This window comes from Eurosta solidaginis, chromosome 3, assembly GCF_040869045.1.
Source record: "Eurosta solidaginis isolate ZX-2024a chromosome 3, ASM4086904v1, whole genome shotgun sequence".
NCBI lineage: Eukaryota > Metazoa > Arthropoda > Insecta > Diptera > Tephritidae > Eurosta > Eurosta solidaginis.
Window position 1 is genome coordinate 163407320 of NC_090321.1, and position 25376 is coordinate 163432695.

Below are 25376 nucleotides of genomic sequence, written 5' to 3' on the forward strand. Positions count from 1 at the left end.
AGTGACTTGTATGCACATAACCAAATTAATCATTATGTCTACACATATGTACGTACACGCAGCGGATAAGCAACGCACAACAGCATGCATATATCTGATATACTCTTGAAAGTATGCAATAATTGTGCAAGTATTACTCACAAACACACGCGCATGAGCTATGAGAGAAGCTATAAAAATTGTGCATCTGTAGTTATAGCTGAGAACTTTATAACAGATAACCAACTAGTAGATTCTGGAAATGGAAGCGCCTAGAAGATGCGAACGAGAAATCATAAAGTATAAAAGGCAGCAACAGTAGAGGCGCGACAATCAGTTTGATTTAAGCAATCAGTTGCGAAGTATAAGTGTTATTGTGAAGTACTTTAATAAAGCCCATTTTGCATTATTGAATAGTGGAGTTATTTATTCAACAGTTTAGTGATTCGAACGTTAGTAGAAGGTTGCAAATAAGAGGAATTTCAGTAAATTTGTTACAATATATTATTGAACATTACAGTTTAATTTCAGAATATAATAATAAGAAATATGAGCAGAAATAAGATCTTATACCGAGATTCTATAATGGCGGAATGCATCATATCCCGCTCAGCATGATTTCGGAATGCAGTGGATTCCAATCTTGCAACAAGACTCCAATAAGCATGTCATGGGAATCCAGCAGAGCTAAGAGTAATGTAATGAGGATACGCCATCACAAGGCATAAGAAAGTAACATGACTTGTGTTGTTGGAATACACCCATAAGGTGATACTGCCGGAATGCATACGATTCCGGTCAGTAACTCATGAAAAGGCATGTTTTTAACGTTGTTGGAATGCACTAGATTCCAATCAACACAGTACTGTCTTGTTCATTCTTAATGATACATGTTGATAAATGTTCCTCCATCCTAATACGAGATCGTGCCTGTTTTTTACAGAAGATTAGATAGGCAAGTATTGCATTACGTATAGTGGCAAAAGTACATTCAAGACTGATACAGCTATACAAGTCATTGTAGTGCGCGCACCAGATAAGAAGACGATTATTTTTAGCAAAGTTTCGACGACAAAGGGGTAAATAAAAAGGAACGTTGTGTCTGGATACTCTAGGGGGAACCGCAAAAAACAAGCGGCTGAGAAGGTCCGCAGAATCCATTTCTCCAATAATGAGCTTATGGATGAACAATACCCCCAGTAATATTCTCCGATTTTCCAGAGTGGATAAGTTAATAAGAAGAAGTCTTCTTCTATATGAAGGAAGGTGGAGACTTGAGTCCCAATTAAGGCCGCGCAATGCGAATATCAAAAATTGTTTTTGAACTGACTCACGACGCTTTATATGCTTTCGAGAAACAGGGCATGAGCAATACTCTAGTATTGGACGAACCAGCGATTTGTAAAGAATTCTAGTGAGGTACGGATCATCGAGCTCTTTAGCCCATCTTTTAACAAATCCAAGTACACCCAACGCTTTGTTGGCAATAGATGAAATAAAAATAGAAAAAAATGTAAGGCGCGATAACCTCCGAAGAGATCTAAGGCCGAGCTTCTCTTCCAATTTGCGTCGTGCTCCTCTTGATTTTCCCTACAAATTGGCCGGACGGGACCCACATGTTTTATGCCGACTCCGAACGGCATCTGGAAGGCATATGAGTTTTCACTGAGAGCTTTTCATGGCAGAAATACACCCGGAGCGCTAGCCAAACACTGCCGAGGGGCGACCCCGCTCAGAAAAATTTTCTTCTAATTTAAAAACCTTATTTCTAAAATTTTGATGTTGCTTTGCCCAGGGTGCGAACCCAGGGCATACGGTATGGTAGGCGGAGCACGCCACCATCACACCACGGTGTGCATGTTAAAATTCAGTTTCGGATCAAAAAGGACGCCTAGATCATTTGCAATAGATATACGCTCCAAAGGCGTACCTACCATCTATTATATAAGGTTTCAATACTGGCTTCACTCGGTGAAATGTCATATGCCTACATTTACAGCAATTTAAAGCTAGTAAATTTGGTGTGCACCAACATTGGAACGAGTCCAAGTCGGCCTGAAGAAGATCCAATGAACTCAAATCGGTAGGACAGTAAGTGTAGCAAAGTTTTACATCATCCGCATACATTATTGTATCGGAATATAATATTGTCTGTGGCAAGTCATTTAATGAAAAGAGTAAAGAGCAAAGGGCCTAGATGACTTCCCTGGGGTACACCGTAGGAAACTCTGAACGATTCCGACAGATTGCACTTGAACAGGACTTTTTGGGTCCGGGTAGAAAGATAGCTTTTCAGCCACATTAATAGGTGAAACGGAAAGCCCATTGAATGAAGCTTATGAATAAGTAACTCATGATTGACGGTATCAAATGCTTTGCTGAAGTCCGTGTGGATGACATCCGTTTGCTTGTTCGCTAAAAATCCTTCCATAACTCTAGAGGTGAATACAAGTAAATTTGTAGTGGTTGACCTTTGACGAATAAACCGTGTTGGCATGGAGATAAAAGACTAGATATTGGAGTTGACTGGTAAAAATCTGTTCAAAGACTTTAGGAATGGCTGAAAGTTCAGCAATACCTCTCTAGTTTTCAACTTTTGACCTACTACCTTTTTTATGCAGGGGTATAATAAAAGACTGTTTCCAAAGTGGCGGGAAGGACGCAGATCTCAGAGATAGCTCAAATAATTTTAAAATAGGCTCATACATGTTTTCAGCGCGGTAGTTAAGCATGCAAGGTGTTCCTAGTTCACCGTCTGGTCCGGGAGAAAAGGTGGGCTTCAAAGATTGACGACTCTGAAGAACAATATCACTATCAATAGCAGGATTCATAATGGAATTCGAGTTATATAAGCGAAGAACTCTGAAAATAGCTCTGCTACATCGTCATCAGTGCAAGCTTTTTTACATCCGAAGGTAAATGAGGAAGGATACCCAGAAGTTTTCCGCTTTGAATTTACGAAACTGTAAAACTTTTTTGGGTTTTTAAAAAATTGGGCTTTACAACAACTTAAGTATTTTTTATAACAAAGCTGATTAAGACGGTGAAATTTAGAACGAGCTATTATATATTTAGAGAGGTCTACAGATGCTCCAGATTTCTTGAATATCTTATAAAGCCTAGATTTAATGTTATTAAGTCTGATAAGTTGCCTTGAAAACCAAAGGGGCTTATTCGAACATATAGGTATAGCGAGTAGGAATGCAGGTATCAAAGAAGCCATCTAGCGTACTGTAAAATATAGAGATTGCCGAATCGACATCAGTGCAGGTATAGAGATCCGACCAATCATGGGAAGCCAATAGATCATTGAGCATAATGACATTCGCTCTGTAGAAGCATCTAGATCGGGGACGAGACTGTGTTTGAATCCTACGGGGTAGGCTGATTTGAAGTGATATCTCTAGCGTAGGGTGAAGAGGGTCTTCTGGAAGGGATAAAGGTGTGATTTGCGTAAGGGCAGTACCCACCGAGCCATCCACAAATACTAAATCCAGCATCTTATTTCCACTATTTGGAACATTGGTAATCTGTAACAGAGATGAGTCTAACCAGCAATTGAGAATCTCATGTCGAGAAGTGGGAGTTAAAAAGTTCGAATCACTTATATTAACCCAAGTAACTGTTGGCAAGTTAAAGTCACCAACAACAACAAGTCGATCGTTATCTCCCAACTTCGAATTCAAATCGCAGATGGCCGAGCTATGACTAGCATAAACATCCATATCCGAACGAGGTGGTATATACGAACAGCAAACAATTACGCTGTAGCTACAGAACGAAAGCCTAACTTCTATGAATTCGATATGAGAGATATTGTCCAGCGAAATCAACTCAGATGATAGGTTAGATTCAACAGCAATAAGGACACCTCCCGCTCTAGAGATGCGATCACGCTGATAAACAGCATATTTATTTAAAAAAACTTCCGAATTGTAATTATCAGGCTTTAGCCAGGTCTCCGTAAAAGCTACAACTTGCGCAGAAAAGTTGAAAGAATTAATGAAGAATGGAACAAGTTTTGATCGTAAACCACGAACATTTTGGTAATTAATGAGAAGACGGGACAGATCAGCAATTACCTTTGTGTTGTTATTACTTTGTTCGTCATACCGTTTTTTGGATGTAATAAAACAGGTTCGGCCCTCGCCTTTCTTGTGAACAAGTGAACCACAGTATGCTTAGGCTAAAAAGAGGAATCAAGTACCTTATCGATATATTCATCTGAAAGAGATATTTTAAATGAGGAGATGTCTCTCTCATATTTAAAGTTAAATTTATACACATTGATGTTACTAGTGGGTGCAACACCAAGTTTAGAGCAAACGTAATGAGCCGTATCATTTTCGGTAAGCGAGGAGTGTAATCGGGACACAAACAGCCCTACGAGGTGGCACGGCAGTCACCTGCAAAGGAGTAGCGGATAGCACACCAGAGAGCTGGGAAGGTGCGGCCGTTGTAGGACAGTTGCCAGAAAGCGCCGTTGTAGGACAGTTGACCTAGCATTGGTTATCGAGCCCGTCAATGAAGTATTATTTTGTGCAGGTACATTTGTATCGCTAGCAACAACCGCAGTATCGATAACTGTTATTGTTGGAACTAAAGATACAGGTGGAGGTGTAGGATGAATTGGGGAGTCCAGCGAAATCAACATTGGTTACGTAGAACAAACAGCCGCAAAGGTACCACTATTAGTTGGTGCATCATTTAATTTGCCAGAAATCGTCTCGCTAGAAATCGCGACAGAGAGTTGTGGAGATTCCTGAGCTGCATTGTTCATAACATCTTTGGCAAGCCTGTTCGTATCGGTCAACGCGGTCGAAGGGGCATTCTTAGGAGGACAGCTTTGCCTCTGACTCGAAGACAAGTTGGAATCATTGTTGGGCATACATTTCTTACGTTTTGGGGATTCCGATATCACTTTCAATTTTTTAAAGTGAGCTTCCATCGTTTTGAATCTTTCGTTAATGTCACGAAATCCAATAAAAATGTTGTTGAACTCTTTCTGAGTTTGCCTCATAAAAGCTTGCATGTCATTTTCTACCGAACGACAATCATGACATGTCCAGTTCAGTCCAATTTTGCTGGATATTAAGTCAACAACCCGACCACCTATGTGAGAGAAACCGGCACAGATAACATGAGCCACATTATCACGAGCCAACAACAAACATAAGTATCACCACGGGAAATTTTCTTTTGATTGGTGCACTTCTTGACACAGCAATCCAACATAATTTCAAAGTTAAACAAACCCAAAGAAAAATAGGCAAAGAAACTAAAAATAGAGGATAAATTGATGGTCAAAAAATATGACCGAGAGTTATTTTGGAGCACTGGATGTAAATCGCAAGACAGCGAATAGCTAGCAGCGAACACAACTACCAACAAAAAGCTATGCAGTTGTCACAAATTTTTGTGAAAATCTATGAACACACAGACTGAATGTTTAAAATGCACAAAAATGTACTATGTATATTGCACTGTGTAAAGATTTGAATGTTTATAAAAGATAAAACTTGTTTACAAAAGAAAACAAGTAAGGAAGGTTAAGTTCGGGTGTAACCGAACATTACATACTCAGTTGAGAGCTATGGTGACAACATAAGGGAAAATAACCATGTAGGAAAATGAACCGAGGGAAATCCTGGAATGTGTTTGTATGACATGTGTATCAAATGAAAGGCATTAAAGAGTATTTTATGAGGGAGTGGGCCATAGCTCTATAGGTGGACGCCATTTAGGGATATAGCCATAAAGGTGGATCAGGGTTGACTCTAGAATGCGTTTGTACGATATGGGTATCAAATGAAAGGTGTTAATGAGTATTCTAAAAGGGAGTAATCATTAGTTCCATAGGTGGACGCCGTTTCGAGATATCGCCATAAAGGTGGAGCAGGGATGACCCTAGAATTTGTTTGTACAATGTGGGTATCAAATGAAAGGTATTAATGAGTATTTTAAAATGGCGTGGACCTAAGTACTATAGATGGATGCCTTTTCGAGATATCGCCGTAAAGATGGACCAGGGGTGACTCTAGAATGCGTTTGTACGATATGGGTATCAAATGAAAGGTGTTAATGAGCATTTTAAAAGGGAGTAATCCTTAGTTCCATAGGTGGACGCCGTTTCGAGATATCGCCATAAAGGTGGACCAGGGGTGACCCTAGAATTTGTTTGCACAATATGGGCATCAAACGAAAGGTGTTAATGAGTATTTTAAAAGGGAGTGGGCCTTAGTTCTATAGGTGGACGCCGTTTCGAGATATCGCCATAAAGGTGGGCCAGGGGTGACTCTAGAATTCGTTTGTGCAATATGGGTATCAAACGAAAGGAGTTAATGAGTATTTTAAGAGGGAGTGGGCCTTAGTTCTATAGGTGGACGCATTGTCGAGGTATCGCAATAAAGGTGGACCAGGGGTGACTCTAGACTTTGTTTGTACGATATGGGTATCAAATGAAAGGTGTTAATGAGTATTTTTAAAAGGGAGTGGGCCCTCGTTTTATAGGTGTTCGCCTTTTCGAGATATCGCCATAAAGGTGGACCAGGGCTGACTTTAGAATTTGTTTGTATGATATGGGTATCAAATGAAAGGTGTTAATGATTATTTTAAAAGGGCGTGGGGCTTAGTTCTATAGGTGGACCCCTTTTCGAGATATCGCCATAAAGGTGGACCAGGGGTGACTCTAGAATTCGTTTGTGCAATATGGGTATCAAACGAAAGGAGTTAATGAGTATTTTAAGAGGGAGTGGGCCTTAGTTCTATAGGTGGAAGCCTTTTCGAGATATCGCCATAAAGATGGACCAGGTGTGACTCTAGAATGCGTTTGTACGATATGGGTATCAAATGAAAGGTGTTAATGAGTATTTTAAAAGGGAGTAATCCTTAGTTCCATAGGTGGACGCCGTTTCGAGATATCGCCATAAAGGTGGACCAGGGGTGACCCTAGAATTCGTTTGTGCAATATGGGTATCAAAAGAAAGGAGTTAATGAGTATTTTAAGAGGGAGTGGGCCTTTCTGGACCAGGGGTGACTCTAGACTTTGTTTGTACGATATTGGTATCAAATGAAAGGTGTTAATGAGTATTTTTAAAAGGGAGTGGGCCTTCGTTCTATACATAGGTGTTCGCCTTTTCGAAATATCGCCATAAAGGTGGACCAGGGGTGACTCTAGAATGAGTTTGTACGATATGGGTATCAAATTAAAGGTATTAATGAGAGTTTTAAAAGGGAGTGGTGGTAGTTGTATATGTGAAGGCGTTTTCCAGATATCGACCAAAATGTGGACCAGGGTGACCCAGAACATCATCTGTTGCATACCGCTAATTTAGTTATATATGTAATACCTGCCAAGATTTTAAGGGTTTTTTATTTCGCCCTGCAGAACTTTTTATTTTCTTCTACACTCAGAGAAAAACGCCGTTCTAAAATCCAGCACCACCGGACTCATTTCAAGCTTTTCATGTTCTTACTTTCTTGTTCTTGAAAAACGAACGACCTGTTCTCAAAACAACAACCTTGTTCTTGAACTGACAACCATTTTCTTGAAAACAGAACGGCTGGTCTTAAATATGAACAAATGTTCTAGTAATGAGAACAATGTTCTTAAATTAAGAACAATGTTCTTAAATTAAGTTCAAGAAAAAAGAAACGGTATAATTCGTGTGCACTAAAATGTTAAATACAACATTTGGCACAATCTATCAAGCAGTTGTAGTGGCTCAGCGGCTACGATGTTGCGGTTGTAATCGTGTGGCTCGAGTTCGATCACCGACAAACTCTGAAGTTTTTTAAAACAATTTTTTTATATTCTATTTTTTTAACTCTTATTTTTCGTTCAGTTCCACTCATATATGTACAGCTAATTCTCAAACTTGTTATGAAATGTTTTAAGTATATATTCAGATTGCATCAATAAAATGAACAATTTCTCAATAAGAGAAAGACATGAAAAAATGCATATTATGCGTTTTTTCATCTTTTGGTCTTTAATAATAGCTTTTTTGATATTAATATTTTTTATTAATTGCAAAAAAATTATTATTAATAAAAATAAATAAATGAGTACTAATTGGAAAAATAACCTTCCCTCTCTATCCCCCCACCCCCTCCAACAAAGATCAAGAACAAACCGTTCTTGAATTGAGACCGAAAAATTTTTAATCGACCACAAATCGTTCTCGAAGCGTGAGAACAAAAATTCTTAAATCAAGCCCAAGTATTGCTTGAAATGAGCACTGAAGGTTCACACATCAATACCAAAGTGGTCATAAAATACGAACGGTGTGCTTGGAAAAACTGTTCTTAAAACAAGCCCATCGGTCACGAGTTAAGAAAAAACGTACTTAGCAGACTTTTGTCAACGAATGTTCTTAATTTTGAACTTGTTTCGTTCGTTTTAGAACGATTTTTTCTCTGAGTGTACTTAATATGGTAGGTGTCACAATCATTTTATAAAGTTTTTTCTAAAGTTATATTTCGCGTCAATAAAACAATCCAATTACCTTACCATATTTCATCCCTTTTTTCGTATTTGGTATAGAATTATGGCATTTTTTTCATTTTTCGTAATTTTCGATATGGAAAAAGTGGGCGTGGTCATAGTCGGATTTCGTTCATTTTTCATACCAAGATAAAGTGAGTTCAGATAAGTACGTGAACTGAGTTTAGTAAAGATATATCGATTTTTGCTCAAGTTATCGTGTTAAAGGCCATGCGGAAGGACAGACGGACGACAGTGTATAAAAACTGGGCGTGACATCAACCGATTTCGCCCATTTTCACAGAAAACAGTTAACGCCATAAAATCTATGCCCCTACCAAATTTCAAAATGATTGGTTAATTTTTGTTCGACTTATGGCGTTAAAAGTATCCTAGACAAATTAAATGAAAAAGGGCGGAGCCACGCCCATTTTTAAATTTTCTTTTATTTTTGTATTTTGTTGCACCATATTCTTACTGGAGTTGAATCTTGACATAATTTACTTATATACTGTAAAGATATTAAATTTTTTGTTAAAATTTTACTTTTAAAAAAAAATTTTTTTAAAAGTGGGCGTGATCCTTCTCCGATTTTGCTAATTTTTATTAAGCGTACATATAGTAATAAGAGTAACGTTCCTGCCAAATTTCATCATGATATCTTCAACGACTGCCAAATTACAGCTTGCAAAAGTTTTAAATTACCTTCTTTTAAAAGTGGGCGGTGCCACGCCCATTGTCCAAAATTTTACTAATTTTCTATTTTGCGTCATAAGTTCAACTCATCTAGCAAGTTTCGTCGCTTTATCGGTCTTTTGTAATGAATTATCACACTTTTTCAGTTTTTCGAAATTTTCGATATCGAAAAAGTGGGCGTGGTTATAGTCCGATATCGTTCATTTTAAATAGCGATCTGAGATGAGTGCTCAGGAACCTACATACCAAATTTCATCAAGATACCTCAAAATTTACTCAAGTTATCGTGTTAACGGACGGACGGACGGACGGACGGACATGGCTCAATCAAATTTTTTTTCGATCCTGATTATTTTGATATATGGAAGTCTATATCTATCTCGATTCCTTTATATATGTACAACCAACCGTTATCCAATCAAACTTAATATACTCTGTGAGCTCTGCTCAACTGAGTATAAAGAATAACAATTCGAAGAGCGATCAAAAACACGTCCGCGCACGGCAAGGTTACCAGATCACTTTACAGCCCCGCGCTTGGATCCACACCTTTCCCGTTTGATCGATCGTGTGCTCCTCTCGCCTTCTCTTAATCTCGCCCAATCTAAAGCCGGAGTCATTGGTGCCGTATGTCGTATCGCTGTATCCGTATCCCTAACGTAATCAGCTGTTTATCGTTACGACAGTAAACCAAAACCCAATTGGTTGGCTACGATACGGTTACGACCTTAGCGGCACCAATAATCGATTGCATTGATTCTCATAAGGTTGGTCGAATCAGCTGTTATAAGGTTACCGATACGGTTACCGATAAAGCACCAATGTCTCCAGCTTTATTGGGACGTCTACGGAGCAAGCTTCAAGGGATGCGCCCTTTTTAGCTAGTTCATCTGCTATTTCATTCCCATCTATTCGCATATGCCCTGGGACCAAATATAGATGTATGCTTCTCCCTGTCCCGATTCTCTCCAGAGGCTGGTTACACTCTAACACATATTCAGATGCTGTGCAATGCGAGATTATTGCATTAATTGCTGCTTGACTGTCAATATAAAAGTTAACACGGTTGCAGTTTAAGCTATTCTCTTCCAGTGTTTCAACTGCTTTTGTTACGGCTAATATGGCTTGAAGAACGCTACAGTAATCTGGCAGCTTGTAGGATCTGTTTATTTCCGGATCAGCACAGTATACCGCAGACCCAAGCTGCCCCGAGGCACTGAGTTGCAGTTGTTGCGCTATGTTCTTTGATACTAAGTCTACAGGTGGAATGTGTAGAATGGCATACAGTGCAGCCGTCGGTGTTGTTTTCAGGGCTCCCGTAATGCTAAGCATTGATAGTCTGCATACCCCCTCTAATTTGTTGAGGTAGGTGGTTTTTTGTGTGGCTTTCCTCCACGTTGAGCTTCCATGACAGCTTACTGTCTAGGATGATTCCTAGATATTTTGTGCAAGGTTTCAAATCAAATTAAAATAAGTAAGGAAGTCTAAGTTCGATTGAAACCAAACATTACATACCCAGCTGTGACCTTGAGCGGGTAATAATGCAGTTTTCCTTCAGATATGGGGATTTCCCTACGTTTTATTTTAAAATAAAGATATAACAGAACAAGAAACATAAACACACAAGTGCCATTGTGAAATAGCTTATTACCTGCATCTACGCACTTTTACAAAATCTTTTATATAAAAGAAGGCGATTTAACCGATTTAGTCCATTTTTACTGAAAATATTTCCTGTTAAAAGGCCACATGTCCACCAAATTTTTCGTCGATTTACGGCTCCAGAAACGTTGGGAAATGCATTGTAGAAAAGGGGCAGTGCCACGCCCATTTTTTCAAGATTTGATTTTTGTCCCATTTCTTGTTATAATGGCACCAAATACGATTGGTACAAAACTATTTTAGCTAAGATTTAACTTATTATTTTTCCCTATGGCCCTTTTCATCATTTATATAAAAGCGGACGTGGTCATTAACCAATCTTATCCATTTTTACTATAAATATTTTCTGCTATAAGGAAAATATTTTTACCCAATTTTGTTACGATACGTAAATTTTTCTTCGAGTTATGGCTCCCGAAACATTGAAAATTGTTTATTTAGTTTAGTCTTTTCCAATTTAATGTTATAATTCAATTTAGAAAATAAAACTCTATTGATACAAAGCTCTTTTTTTCGTCCACGACCATTTTAAAAATCTTTTATATAAAAGTGGGTGTGGTCCTTAACCGATTTCGTTAATTTTTCTTCAAAGCATTCCTTATAGTAAAGGCAGGTCGCCGAATTTTTTTACGATAGGTTTAACGATTTTTGATTTATGATTAATAAAATTTGTAAAAATTGATTTTATCACAAGTGGGCGGTGCCACTCCCATTTAAAAAAATTGTTTCAAATTTTTATCAAAATCCTCGATATCAGTCCACACGTCAAATTTCAACATTCTAGGTGTATTATTTACTAAATTATCAGTTTATTGTGTTTTCCGAACTGTTATATATATAAAAAGTGGGCCTGGTTATCATCCGATTTCTCTCATTTTCAATACCAATCTATTCTGGGTCCATATAAGCTCGTGTACCAAATTTGGTGAAGATATCTCAATATTTACCCAAGTTATCGTGTTAACGGACGGACGGACATGGCTCAATCAAGTTCGTATTCGATACTGATGATTTTGATACATGGAAGTCTATGTCTATATCGATTCCTTTATACCTGTACAACCAACCGTTATCCAATCAAAGTTATAATACCCTGTGTACAAGTACAACTGGGTATAAAAATTACAAGTCAGCTGTCGACGTCCTGCCACCTTCTATAGTTCCGCCATGTGTATAACCAACTTTTTTACTTGCATCTAATTCCCATATCTATTTACGACTCATATAAATATGCGTTTAATATATTTTAGATCATATTCACACAGTTACCCTGGACAAAACTGGGAAAAAGTCATTTGGAATATGCATAGTTAGAGGAGAGGTAATATAACGAAAATATGTACATGCAAATTCAAACTGAACAGACTACGGGCATATTAAAAATGTTTGTACCTTTATCACTAGGTAAAAGACTCACCAAACTCGAAGACATCAGGAATTTTTATAAAAGGTATTGTTCCAGACAGTCCCGCGCATTTGTGTGGAAGGTTGAAGGTATGTAGCTAATACTTTTTATTCAAAAGGGGGATTCGCTTTGTCTTGCAAACGGTGCACGAAATGCATGAATTGCACGAATTGCAATGTCACAACCAGAAAACACACGCAAAAAAATGTATAAAATCCGCCCAACTTATAGTGGGTGTGAGCAAAACTATGTTTATTTTCGTGCAAATAATTGTGGGGAACAGGGCCGGCGGAAGGCGTGGGTATGGTGGTTGGTACTCAAGATGGATAATTACCCACCCCGAAAGCAAAAGAAAATGTTTTTGATCTGATCTGGAGTATAATTAAATTTTCAAATATGCGCGAGTTAAGAAAAATAAAAGACCGCGAGATGTGAATTTAATAGGTCTTTTTATTCAATGACATCAAAGACTTAATCTAACTTATTTTACAATTATTCACATATTTATACTATTTCCTAGAAAAACATTTCTGACCGTTTTCTACATGTTTGTTGGTAGTCTAACTATCACCCCACTTTACGGTTCGGTGTGCTCTCGTTTATCAGGTGATCCTCGGTTTTACAAAGTCGTTGTTGGTAATCCTAGTATATGATAGGTTTACAATCATCAGGCGACTTTACGGTTTTACCATAATTGTTGTTGCACATTTTGTTTACTTTTTTTTTGATAAAGAATTGTTGTTGCATATTTTGTTTACGTCTTATAGATAAACAATCTTGTTATTGTAAATTATAGCTTTTGTGCATCGAATGTTATTTTATGTATATGCTTTGCTTTATGAATTCTTATATGTATATATGTATGTACGTTTATAAATAACAATATGTTTTAGTTAATTCATTAAATAAGTAAATATGTAAGGACATAAAAAGGAATGTTTGTTAGTGGAGTATGTGATAAGTATTTAATAGTTATGAATGTTTGTATATGCTTACGTTTATATGTATGTAAAGGTCGATTCATGGGTCAACCAATCACCGCTCGTCAGTCAGGTGATGCGCGCTGTATGTGCGTGTGAATAACTACCCTTCAAAAAACGCGAGTACTCTATAAATAATGTAAGGAATACTCCTTTGGGAGTATAGGACTGCTCCAAATCTAATCTGTATTCATACAAAAAATTTGCTCCAATTAACATTGCGATGTCCTACATAGGAGAGGAGTAGGTGATCCCACTCTCGCTTTGATTGTGAGTATTCCATAGAGTACATACGTGAGAGTACATTCCAAAGTACTTTCACTGTAGTACTCCATGGAGCACCCACAGAGGATCATATGCCAAAGTACTAAAGAGGAATTGTGTTGTCGGAAAGAATTATCGGAGTGAATTTAATTTAAAATGAAAGTAAATGAGGAGGGGCAATACAACTTTTATATTTTATACTACGAATATTTTGTTATTTACCATTTGCATGAATAAAGAAACTAATATTTCTCTATACTATAGTATGTATACATAAAACCAGTGCGCTGTTGCATTTTATAAGAGTTGCCAAAGTAAAATTTTATTATCAGTTATTTGTATGCAATATTTTACTTTTGGCAACTCTGTTCGATCGTCATCGTGTCGTGATCACTGTCGTTAAAATACGAGCAATGATCGGCTGATGGTGGTCCGCAAACGCATTGCAAAGGAGTATTGTTAGAGTACTCCAACAAGAAGAAAATGGAACACGTAATCCAACAATTTTTGCAGGGTATGTTTACTATCAGTGTTGCTCTTTGGATACAATTGTATCAATTTGGAGTGGAGTTCATCAATTCATAAAACGAAGTAGAGATATATTTTTGTATGTAGGTTTCATTGTGTTCATAGCGTTCGAGTATTGTGTTACTCCTGTATTAAATACATACTTGTATACCCTGGTCCTGGAAAGTTTGTTCTTGGAGTACGGCAATAGACTAAACATATCATATGCATTCCCATTAATTTGTTTTGTTCGTTTGTCAGATCAAAATAGTATTGTATCACAGCTGACTGCCGGCATTGTCATGTTCGCTTTGCATAGCACTACATATAAAGTAACCGGTATAAGTCGTAGATTCGCCTCGTAAAATTGAAGCTGTAAAATACACGTTGTAAATTTCCCGCGATCCCAAATTTGAATCAGATTGGCTAAAATGCATAGAGTTATCAAAGACATTTGAAATGAGGGAACCGAATTTGCCACGTCGACGGAAAATTTCAAAGCGAATTGACAGTAAAAATGATAACGGCCATGTTTTCAACAATCCAAAAGAATATTATCGTAAAATTTACTTTGAAATTTATGACCAAGTACTTTGAAAAGTAGATTCGACACAGATTCAGCCGAATTTGTTCGAACAATGGAACAATTTGCAGTCGGTGAAACAGTTGACTTGGAAAAAATTATCCTGTTTTATAAAGGTGGTTTTGACGAGTTCAGGTTAGTCAGTGACAGATGATGAGAGATGTGGCATTGAATTTAATGAAACGTACAAAAGTATTTCCAAAAGCATTCAAAGATATTGTGCAATTTATGAAAGAAAATAATTGGTGTAGAGAACTTCTTCCTAAATATTTAAGTTTTATACAATTGCTCATTACAATTCCGGGGTCAACTTGCTCTAACGAGAGAAGAACTATGGCACAAGATCGACTCAACCATGTCGCGATTCCACATTCGTACTCAAAGGAAACTGACGGGCTTAATCTTGAAATCCTCATGAATAAATTTATTTCTAAAAATTCGAAGCGAGCTGCAATATTCGTGCTTCAACAATGAGATTGGCTTAACACTCCAGTAGGCGCGCGTTCTACAATAGTAGAACGCTTGTGCATTTCGTTGAATATTCTCGCTTACCTTATGTCACTCACGCACACAGTCTTATTACTCTTCTATTACTAGACAATAAATTTATTCAGTGTCAAAAGTTCATTTCTACAATTGTAGAACGCGCGACTTCTCGTGTGACATTTTTTTATACCTGTAAAAAATACATGTTATACATGTAACAAATGGATTTGTCCTCATCATCAGGTTCTTCTGTGTCCGGACTGCGCTAGATATGAAGAATCGGAGGTGGAATACTTGACCGAATAAACAAAATTTGTGTTTTATTATTACAAGTTAAAATTTTGTGTTTTTTTGAGTTATGTACAAGAAGTCTGATTTTTGGTTCCTAATGTGTTTAAATTGGTTCTGTTTTATTTGTTTTAGTTTTATAATAAAATTTTTTTTATTATTACCAAAAAATATTTTTTAATTTATAAAAATTTCCTTTGAATACCTTCTATTAAAAATGTTCTACATAAGTAGAGCGCGCGACTACTAACGTCCCAAATAGAGGCCCGCCTACTGGAGTGTTAAATTGTAGTTTTACGAAAATTATTTTTTCCAACTTAAAGTGATGAATAAAGTTGGTTGAAAGCAGTATTTATTTATTTATTTATTATTTAAAGTCGACGACAAACTATGGTTGGCTTCATAATATACTTACTTACTTACTTAATTGGCGCTTAACCGTCTAAACGGTTATGGCCGTCCAACAAGGCGCGCCAGTCACTCCTTCGCTCCGCCAACCGGCGCCAATTGGTCACACCAAGGGAGTTTAAATCGTTTTCCACCTGGTCCTTCCAACGGAGTGGGGGCCGCCCTCTACCTCTGCTTCCATAGGCGGGTTCCGATAGAAACACTTTCTTGGCCGGAACATCATCTTTCATTCGCATAACATGGCCTAGCCAGCGCAGCCGCTGCGTTTTAATTCGCTGGACTATGTTGATGTCTGCGTATAGCTCGTACAGCTCATCATTAAATCTTCTTCGGTACTCGCCATCGCCAACGCGTAGAGGTCCATAAATCTTTCGAAGAACTTTTCTCTCGAACACTCCCAAAGCCGCTTCATCTGCTGTTGTCATGGTCCATGCTTCTGCCCCATATAGCAGGACGGGTACGATAAGTGACTTGTAGAGTATGATTTTCGTTCGCCGAGAGAGGACTTTACTTTTCAATTGCCTACCTAGTCCAAAGTAGCATTTATTGGCAAGATTGATTCTTCGCTGGATTTCAGTGCTGATGTTGTTGCTAATGTTGATGCTGGTTCCCAAATAAACGAAGTCTTTTACTATTTCGAAATTATGGCTGCCAACAGTAGCGTGGTTGCCAAGGCGCATATGCGCTGACTCTTTGCTCGATGACAGCAGGTACTTCGTTTTGTCCTCATTCACCATCAAACCCATCTTTACCGCTTCTTTTTCCAGCTTGGAGTAAGCAGAACTAACAGCGCGGGTGTTTAGGCCGATGATATCAATGTCGTCAGCATATGCCAGTAATTGCACGCTTTTATAGTATATTGTTCCAGTGCGGTTAAGTTCTGCAGCTAGTATAATTTTCTCCAGCATCAAATTAAAGAAATCGCACGATAGGGGGTCACCCTGTCTGAAACCTCGTTTAGTTTCGAACGGCTCGGAGAGGTCCTTCCCAATTCTGACTGAGCTGATGGTGTTGCTCAACGTCATTTTGCACAGCCGTCTAAGTTTTGCGGGGAAACCAAATTCAGACATAGCGGCACATACGCAGCTCCTTTTCGTGCTGTCGAAGGCGGCTTTAAAGTCGACGAAGAGGTGATGTGTGTCGATTCTCTTTTCACGGGTTTTTTCCAAGATTTGGCGCATTGTGAAAATCTGGTCGATGGTAGATTTACCAGGTCTGAAGCCGCACTGATAAGGTCCAATCAGCCGGTTTCACGGTGGGCTTCAATCTTTCGCACAATACACTTGAAAGGACCTTATATGCGATATTAAGAAGGCTGATTCCACGACAGTTGGTGCATTTTGCAGTATCCCCCTTCTTGTGGACTGGGCAAAGAACACTTAGATTCCAACCGTCGGGCATGCTTTCGTCCGCCCATATTTTGCTAAGAAGCTGCTGCATGCGCCTTACCAACTCCTCGCCGCCGAACTTGAATAGCTCCGCAGGCAATCCATCAGCGCCCACCGCCTTGTTGTTTTTCAATCTGGTTATTGCTATTCTAACTTCGTCATAATCGGGCGGGGGGACATATATTCCATCATCATCGATTGCGGGATCGGGTTCTTCATCTCTACGCGGTGAATTGCTGCCTCCATTTAGGAGAGCAGAGAAGTGTTCCCTCCATAATCTAAGCACTCTCTGGACATCAGTTACAAGGTCGCCGTTTTCATTCCTACAGGAGTTTGCCCCGGTCTTAAAACCTTCCGTCTGTCGCCGTATTTTTTGGTAGAATTTTCGGGCGTTATTCCTGGTGGCTAGCAGCTCAAGCTCCTCGCACTCACGCCTTTCTGCTTCTGCTTTTTTCTTCCTGAAAAGGCGTCTCGCTTCCCTTTTCAACTCACGATAGCGTTCACACACTCCTCTTGTCGCGCTCGCTTTTAACGTAGCCCTGTAGGCAGCGTCTTTTCTTTCGGTTGCAACGCGGCATTCTTCATCATACCAGTTGTTGTTTCGTGGCCGCCGGTAACCAATTTTTTCCTCGGCGGCAGTATGAAGTGCTTTGGAGATATGCTCCCACTGCTCCTGTATTCCTTCAGGATGAGTTGTGCCCTCAGAGAGCAGGTGTGAGAGTCGAGTTGCGAAATCATTGGCAGTCTGTTGTGATTGAAGCTTTTCGACGTCTAGCTTTCCTTGTGTTTTTTGTTCCTTGTTTTTAGCCGCGTTGAGGCGGGTGCGTATTTTGGCTGCAACGAGATAACGGTCCGAATCGATGTTAGGTCCTCGGATCGTTCGCACATCTAAAACACTGGAGGCATGCCGTCCGTCTATCACAACGTGATCGATCTGATTGCGAGTATTTCGATCAGGAGACAGCCATGTAGCTTGATGTATCTTTTTATGCATGAACCTCGTGCTTGATATGACCATGTTTCGAGCACCGGCAAAGTCAATCAGCCTCAGTCCGTTAGGAGAAGTTTCATTGTGTAGGCTGAACTTTCCGACTGTAGGGCCAAAAACACCTTCTTTGCCCACCCTGGCGTTAAAGTCGCCAAGCACGACTTTTATATCTTACGGGGGCAGCGCTCGTATGTGCGTTCTAATTGTTCATAAAAAGTGTCTTTCACCTCATCGTCTTTCTCCTCTGTCGGCGCATGGGCGCAGATGAATGATATATTAAAAAATTTTGCTTTTATTCGAATAGCGGCGAGACGCTCGTCCACAGGCGTGAACGCCAGCACTTGGCGACAAAGTCTCTCTCCCACCACGAATCCGACGCCGAAACTGCGCTTATTCGCATGGCCACTCCAATATATGTCACAATTTTTGATCTTCTTTCTTCCTTGCTTCGTCCAACGCATTTCTTGGATGGCGGTGATGTCAGATTTTGCTTTGACGAGGACATCAACCAGCCGGGCATCTGCACCAATCCCATTCAGGGAGCGGACGTTCCAGGTGCATGCCCTCAATTCATTGTCCTTCAAACGTTTGCCATGGTCGTCATCAATAGAGAGTGTATTTATCCGAGGCTTGTTGTTATATTTCATTGGAGTATGGTTTTACGTGGCGGGTCCCAAGCCCAGCGCACAACCCGCTCAGCGGGGGTGAAAATATTAATTGGCACGTTTATATAGCGAACCGCTTGCTCCAAGACAGACGCCCGCTTGCAGCCGCACCTAGAGGTGTACAGACGCTGCCGATGAAATCTCCCCCGGCTAGCCCTTAAACCGATTATGTCAGAGTGGCCTAGCCAGGTTGTCGCCTTCTCACATTAGCTCACCGCTAAACGGGTGTTTAGCGGCTACCCAGAGGATACTTGGCCGCAAGCGACCGGCAGTAGTGAGCTGCTTGAACCGCATGCAAAAGAATCGCTCTGGCCATTCCCAGGTGAATGGCGGTCAGAAGCTTTCCCCACTTTCGTGGACTTCTACACACGGCCCCACCCTCAAAAGTTAAAATTTAAGATATATCGAGATTTCAACAATGTTATGTTACAAACAAAGATATATTATTGAACATTACACTTTAATTCCAGAATATAATAATAATAAGAAATATGAGCCGAAATAAGATCTTCTTCCGAGATCTTATACTGGCCGAATGCATCAGATTCCTCTCAGCATGATTTCGGAATGCAGTGGATTCCAATCTTGCTGTTGGAATGCAACAAGATTCCAATCAGCATGTCATGGGAATCCGGCAGTGCTAAGAGTAGTGTAATGAGGATACGCCATCACAAGGCGTAAAAAAGTAACATGACCTGTGTTGTTGGAATGCACCGGATTCCAATCAGCTCGATGCCTTGCCCATAAGATTATACTGCCGGAATGCATACGATTCCGGTCAGGGACTCAAGAAAAATCATGTTTTTAAAGTTGTTGGAATGCACCAGATTCCAATCAACACAGTACTGTCTTGTTCTTTCTTAATGATACATTTTGATAAATGTTCCTCCATCCTGTTGTTGTTGTTGTTGTTGTTGTAGCGATTAGGTTACTCCCCGAAGGCTTTGGGGAGTGTTATCGATGTGATGGTCCTTTGTCGGATACAGATCCGATACGCTCCGGTAACACAGCACCATTAAGGTGCTAGCCCGACCATCTCGGGAACGATTTATATGGCCACATTAAACCTTCAGGCCATCCCTCCCTCCCCACCCCCAAGTTCCATGAGGAGCTTGGGGTCGCCAGAGCCTCGTCTGTTAGTGAAACGGGATTCGCCGCTCGAAGGTGAGGTTGACAATTGGGTTGGAGAAGCTATATATTGCGCTACACAACCCCTTGAATCCCGTTCCTCCATCCTCAAACGAGATAGTGCCTGTTTTTTACGGAAGAAATAAACGCCGACAAATTAAATCAAATTAGCTTGTATCTCTTAAATTAGATAGGCAAGTATTGCATTACGTATGGTGGCAAAAGTACATTCAAGACTGATACAGCTATACAAGTCATTGTAGTGCGCGCACCAGATAAGAAGAGGATTATTTTTAGCAAAGTTTCGTCGACAAAGGGGTAAATAAAAAGGAATGTAGTGTCTGAATACTCTAGGGGGAACCGCAAAAAACAAGCGGCTGAGAAGGTACGCAGAATCAATTTCTCCAATAATGAGCTTATGGATGAACAATACCCCCAGTAATATTCTCCGATTTTCCAGAGTGGGTAAGTTAATAAGAAGAAGTCTACTTCTGTATGGAAGAAGGTGGAGACTTGAGTCCCAATTAAGGCCGCGCATTCTGAATATCAAAAATTGTTTTTAACTGACTCCAGAGGCTTTATATGCTTTTGAGAAACAGGGGGGCCAAACGCATGAGCAATACTTGAGAATTGGACGAACCAGCGATGTGTAAAGAACCTTAGTGACGTACGGATCATCGAACTCTTTAGCCCATCTTTTAACAAATCCAAGTAAACCCAACGCTTTGTTGGCAATAGATGAAATATGCATGTCAATTCGTATCAAAAAGGGCACCTAGATAATTTGCAATGGATATACGCTCCAAAGGCGTACCATCTATTAGATAAGGTTTGAATGCTGGCTTCACTCGGTAAAATGTCATATGCTTACATTTAGAGCAATTTAAAGCTAGTAAAGTTGTTACGCAGCAACATTGGAACGAGTCCAAGTCGGCCTGAAGAAGATCCAAGGAACTCAATTCGGTAGGACAGTAAGTGTAGCAAAGTTTTACATCATCCGCATACATTATAGTATGGGAATATAATATTGTCTGTGGCAAGTCATTAATGAAAAGAGTAAAGAGCAAAGGGCCTAGATGACTTCCCTGGGGGTACACTGGTGGAAACTCCGAACGATTGCGACAGATTGCACTTGAAGAGGACTTTTTGGGTCCGGTTAGAAAGATAACTTTTCAGCCACATTAATAGGTGAAACGAAAAGCCCATTAAATCAAGCTTATGGATAAGTAACTCATGGTTGACGGTATCAAATGCTTTGCTGAAGTCCGTGTAGATGACATCCGTTTGCTTGTTCGCTAAAGATCCTTCCATAACTATAGAGGTGAATACAAGCAAATTTGTAGTGGTTGACCTTTGACGAATGAAACCGTGTTGGCATGGAGATAAAAGACTAGAACACTGATACTGGAGTTGACTGGTAACAATCTGTTCAAAGACTTTAGGAATGGCTGAAAGGTTAGCAATGCCCCTGTCGTTTTCAACTTTTGACCTACTACCTTTTTTATGCAGGGGTATAATAAAAAACGGCGGCCACCGTGGTGTGATGGTAGCGTGCTCCGCCTACCACACCGTATGCCCTGGGTTCACACCCGGTCAAAGCAACATCAAAAATTTTAGAAATAAGATTTTTCAATTAGAAGAAAATTTTTCTAAGCGGGGTCGCCCCTCGGCAGTGTTTAGCAAGCGTTCCAGGTGTATTTCTGCCATGAAAAGCTCTCAGTGAAAACTCATCTGCTTTGCAGATGCCGTTCGGAGTCGGCATAAAATATGTAGGTCCCGTCCGGCCAATTTGTAGGGAAAATCAAGAGGAGCACGACGCAAATTGGAAGAGAAGCTCGGCCTTAGATCTATTCGGAGGTTATCGCGCCTTACACTTTATTTTTTTATAATAAAAAACTGTTTCCAAAGTGGCGGGAATGACGCAGATCCCAGAGATAGCTCAAATAAATTTAAAATAGGCTCATACATATTTTCGGCGCAGTATCTAAGCACGCAACTAGGAACACCGTCCGGTCCCGGAGAAAAGGTGGGCTTCAAAAGCTGAAGACTCTGAAGAACAATATTATCAATAGCAGGAATTCGAGCTATCTAAGCGATAGGGGTATTGACCAGAATGAAAACCACTGGGTGAATACGTGGACTTAAAGAACTCAGAAAATAATTCAGCTACGTCGTCATCAGTGCAAGCTCTTTTACATCCAAAGGTTAATGAGGAAGGATACCCAGAAGATTTCCCCTTTGAATTTACGAAACTGTAAAACTTTTTTGGATTTTTAAAAAATTGGCTTTACAACAACTCAAGTAATTTTTATAACAAAGAAGATTAAGCTGGTGAAATTTAGAACGAGCTATTAGATATTTAGAGAGGTCTGCAGATGCTCCAGATTTCTTGAATATCTTATAAAGCCTAGATTTAATGTTAATACGTCTGATAAGTTGCCTTGAAAACCAAGGGGCTTATTCGAACATAGGGTATAGCGAGTAGGAATGCAGGTGTCAAAGAAGCCATCAAGCGTACTGTAAGATATAGAGATTGCCGAATCGGCATCAGTGCAGGCAAAGAGATCCGACCAATCATGGGAAGCCAACAGATCATTGAGCATAATGAAATTCGCTTTGTAGAAGCATCTAGATCGGGAACGAGACTGTACTTGTACGGGGTAGGCTGATATCAAGTGATATCTCTAGCGTAGGTTGAAGAGGGTCTTCTGGAAGGGATAAAGGTGGGATTTGCGTAAGGGCAGTACCCACCGAGCCATCCACAAATACTAAATCCAGCATTTTATTTCCACTATTTGGAACATTGGTAATCTGTAAAAGAGATGAGTCTAACAAGCAATTGAGAAACTCATGTTGAGAAGTGGGAGTTAAAAAGTTCGAATCACTTATATTAACCCAAGTAACTGTTGGCAAGTTAAAGTCACCAACAACAACAAGTCGATCGTTATCTCCCAACTTCGAATTCAAATCGCAGATGGCCGAGCTATGACTAGCATAAACATCCATATCCGAACGAGGTGGTATATACGAACAGCAAACAATTAGCTATAGCTACGGAATGAAAGCCTAACTGCTATGAATTCGATATGAGAGATATTGTCCAGCGAAATCAACTCAGATGATAGGTTAGATTCAACAGCAATAAGGACACCTCCCGCTCTAGAGATGCGATCACGCTGATAAACAGCATATTTATTTAAAAAAAAACTTCAGAATTGTAATTATCATGCTTTAGCCAGGTCTCCGTAAAAGTTACAACTTGCGCAGAAAAGTTGAAAGAATTAAATAAGAATGGAACAAGTTTTGATCGTAAACCACGAACATTTTGGTAATTAATGAGAAGACGGGACAGATCAGCAATTACCTTTGTGTTGTTATTACTGTGTTCGTCATACCGTTTTTTGGCTGTAATAAAACAGGTTCGGCCCTCGCCTTTCTTGTGAACAAGTGGACCACAGTATGCTTAGGCCAAAAAGAGGAATCAAGTACCTTATCGATATATTCATCTGAAAGAGATATTTTAAATGAGGAGATGTCTCTCTCATATTTAAAGTTTAATTTATAAACATTGATGTTACTAGTGGGCGCATCACCAAGTTTAGAGCAAACATAATGAGCAATATCATTTTCGGTAAGCGAGGAGTGTAATCGGGAAACAAATACAGCCCTACGAGGTGGCACGGCAGTCACCTGCAAAGGAGTAGCGGATAGCGCACCAGAGAGCTGGGAAGGTGTGGCCGTTGTAGAACAGTTGACAGAAAACGCATTGCTTGACCTAGCGTTGGTTATCGAGCCCGTCAATGAAGTACTATTTTTTTCAGGTACACCAATTTTATAATTTATAAGAAAAACCGAAAAAAGTCAAAATAAGGGGAAGTTTTTCCGGTTCGAAAAATTACTCACCCGGATTTTTTATGTTCGCCGGCCCTGGTGGGGAATGAAAATCAACCCGGGTCATTACCCTCACGAACAGATTAATCTATTGTTTTTATATGTTTTCATCGTATTTTATTATTAAATGTCTCGTAGACGTGCATATTTTGTCGTAGGATATAAACAGTCACTGAATCTGTGCACCTTGCAAGATAAAGCGAGTCCCCCTTATACCCACCCAGCATTTTTTGTTATTATTATTCATATTAGAGTCTTTCGAGTCTCCAGCATGATCAAAATAAGCATATATGCGCTCATTTTCTGATCAGAAAAGACTTCTTCGTCGGGAGAAAATGGTACCCTACGCGCGACTACACTTGGTGAGCCTCTTTTGACCTATATTTCTAATCAGTATTTAGTCTGTTTCGAGTCATATTTACCATCATTTATGAGTCTTGTGGGAATAATTTTTAAGTCTGTTTTAAAGCTTTAGCATTCTTTCTCGAGACATTTAAGAGTCTATTTGGAATCTTATTTTAATAATTTTCTGGGATCGCTTTACATTTTGTTGTTGCTTTTTCAATAAATCATATTTCACTCATAAGAGGGAGTCGATTTGGAGTCTTCTTTTGATAGCAGAATTGATTAAACAGTTTTTAGTCGTCAAAAGGAATCGAAAATGTCTCATTGTGGTGATTCATACTTTAATCAATCTTCCATGTGCTATGTGGGTATATATATAATTTTTTTGCTTACTATTTTTTTTTTTTTCGTTGAACCTGTATGCCAGAGCTGGGAATAATGCTTCATTATAGTTAAATAATTAAACTTATATGTATTTCGCAATCGATCTGTTACAACCTAATGTATTTTGAATGAAAATCATTTATTGTTTAAACCGCGAGCACATCCAAATATGTATGAAGTTCACACTATTTATGCTTTTGACACCCACATTTTTGTGTGTGTAAAAAAAAAAAACAAATGGAGTTATTCTAAATTTAGCAAGTCGTTCTTTTTTTTTATATTTGTTATATAGTGGTAGAAACTCGTTTTAAATATCTCCAGCAGTTCAGACTTTTTTAAAGTTGGAAAGGAATTATTCAACAAAGTGTACACAGAAACAGTTGTAAGAAGTGGGTAGGCTTTGTTAATACGCCTTACTATCCTTATAGCGTTAGCCACTTTTTACGCCCAGCAGAAATTTTAATCAAAATAAGGCATCAATGAAGTAAGTTTATTCAAGGTCCTTGAGTCTGCGTCAACCCCTTAGAAAGTTAAAATTCTTAGCATTTTCCATAGTTGAGATTTATTTAACCTTTATAACTATAAACAAGTTCATTAGATGTTTTAAGGTCGAACATGTCCCACACGTGACAAATGCTGTCCCACTCGAGACACTTTCATTAGATTACAGCAATAAAATCATTTTAGCAGACTTAACTACTTATACAATATTTGATCTCCCAAATGTTCCTAAATGTAAAAGTATTTAAACAACAAAAGCTACTTCCATATATTCGCAGAATTTAAATAATATATAACTTCACTAGTGTCTATATTATGCAATGGATAGAACGGATTATTCGTA

The 25376-nt window shown here is 39.2% G+C and overlaps 1 protein-coding gene across 2 annotated transcripts in view; it reads left to right on the plus strand.

Moving 5' to 3' along the window:
• inaD (inactivation no afterpotential D) overlaps positions 1 to 25376 on the plus strand; it is a 120567-nt gene that overhangs the window by 26154 nt on the left and 69037 nt on the right. For both annotated transcript variants that reach the window (XM_067773642.1, XM_067773641.1), the window contains exons 2-3: positions 12073 to 12143; positions 12227 to 12316. In XM_067773642.1, coding sequence (XP_067629743.1) covers positions 12073 to 12143; positions 12227 to 12316 — 161 coding nt within the window. The remainder of the gene's footprint in view (positions 1 to 12072; positions 12144 to 12226; positions 12317 to 25376) is intronic.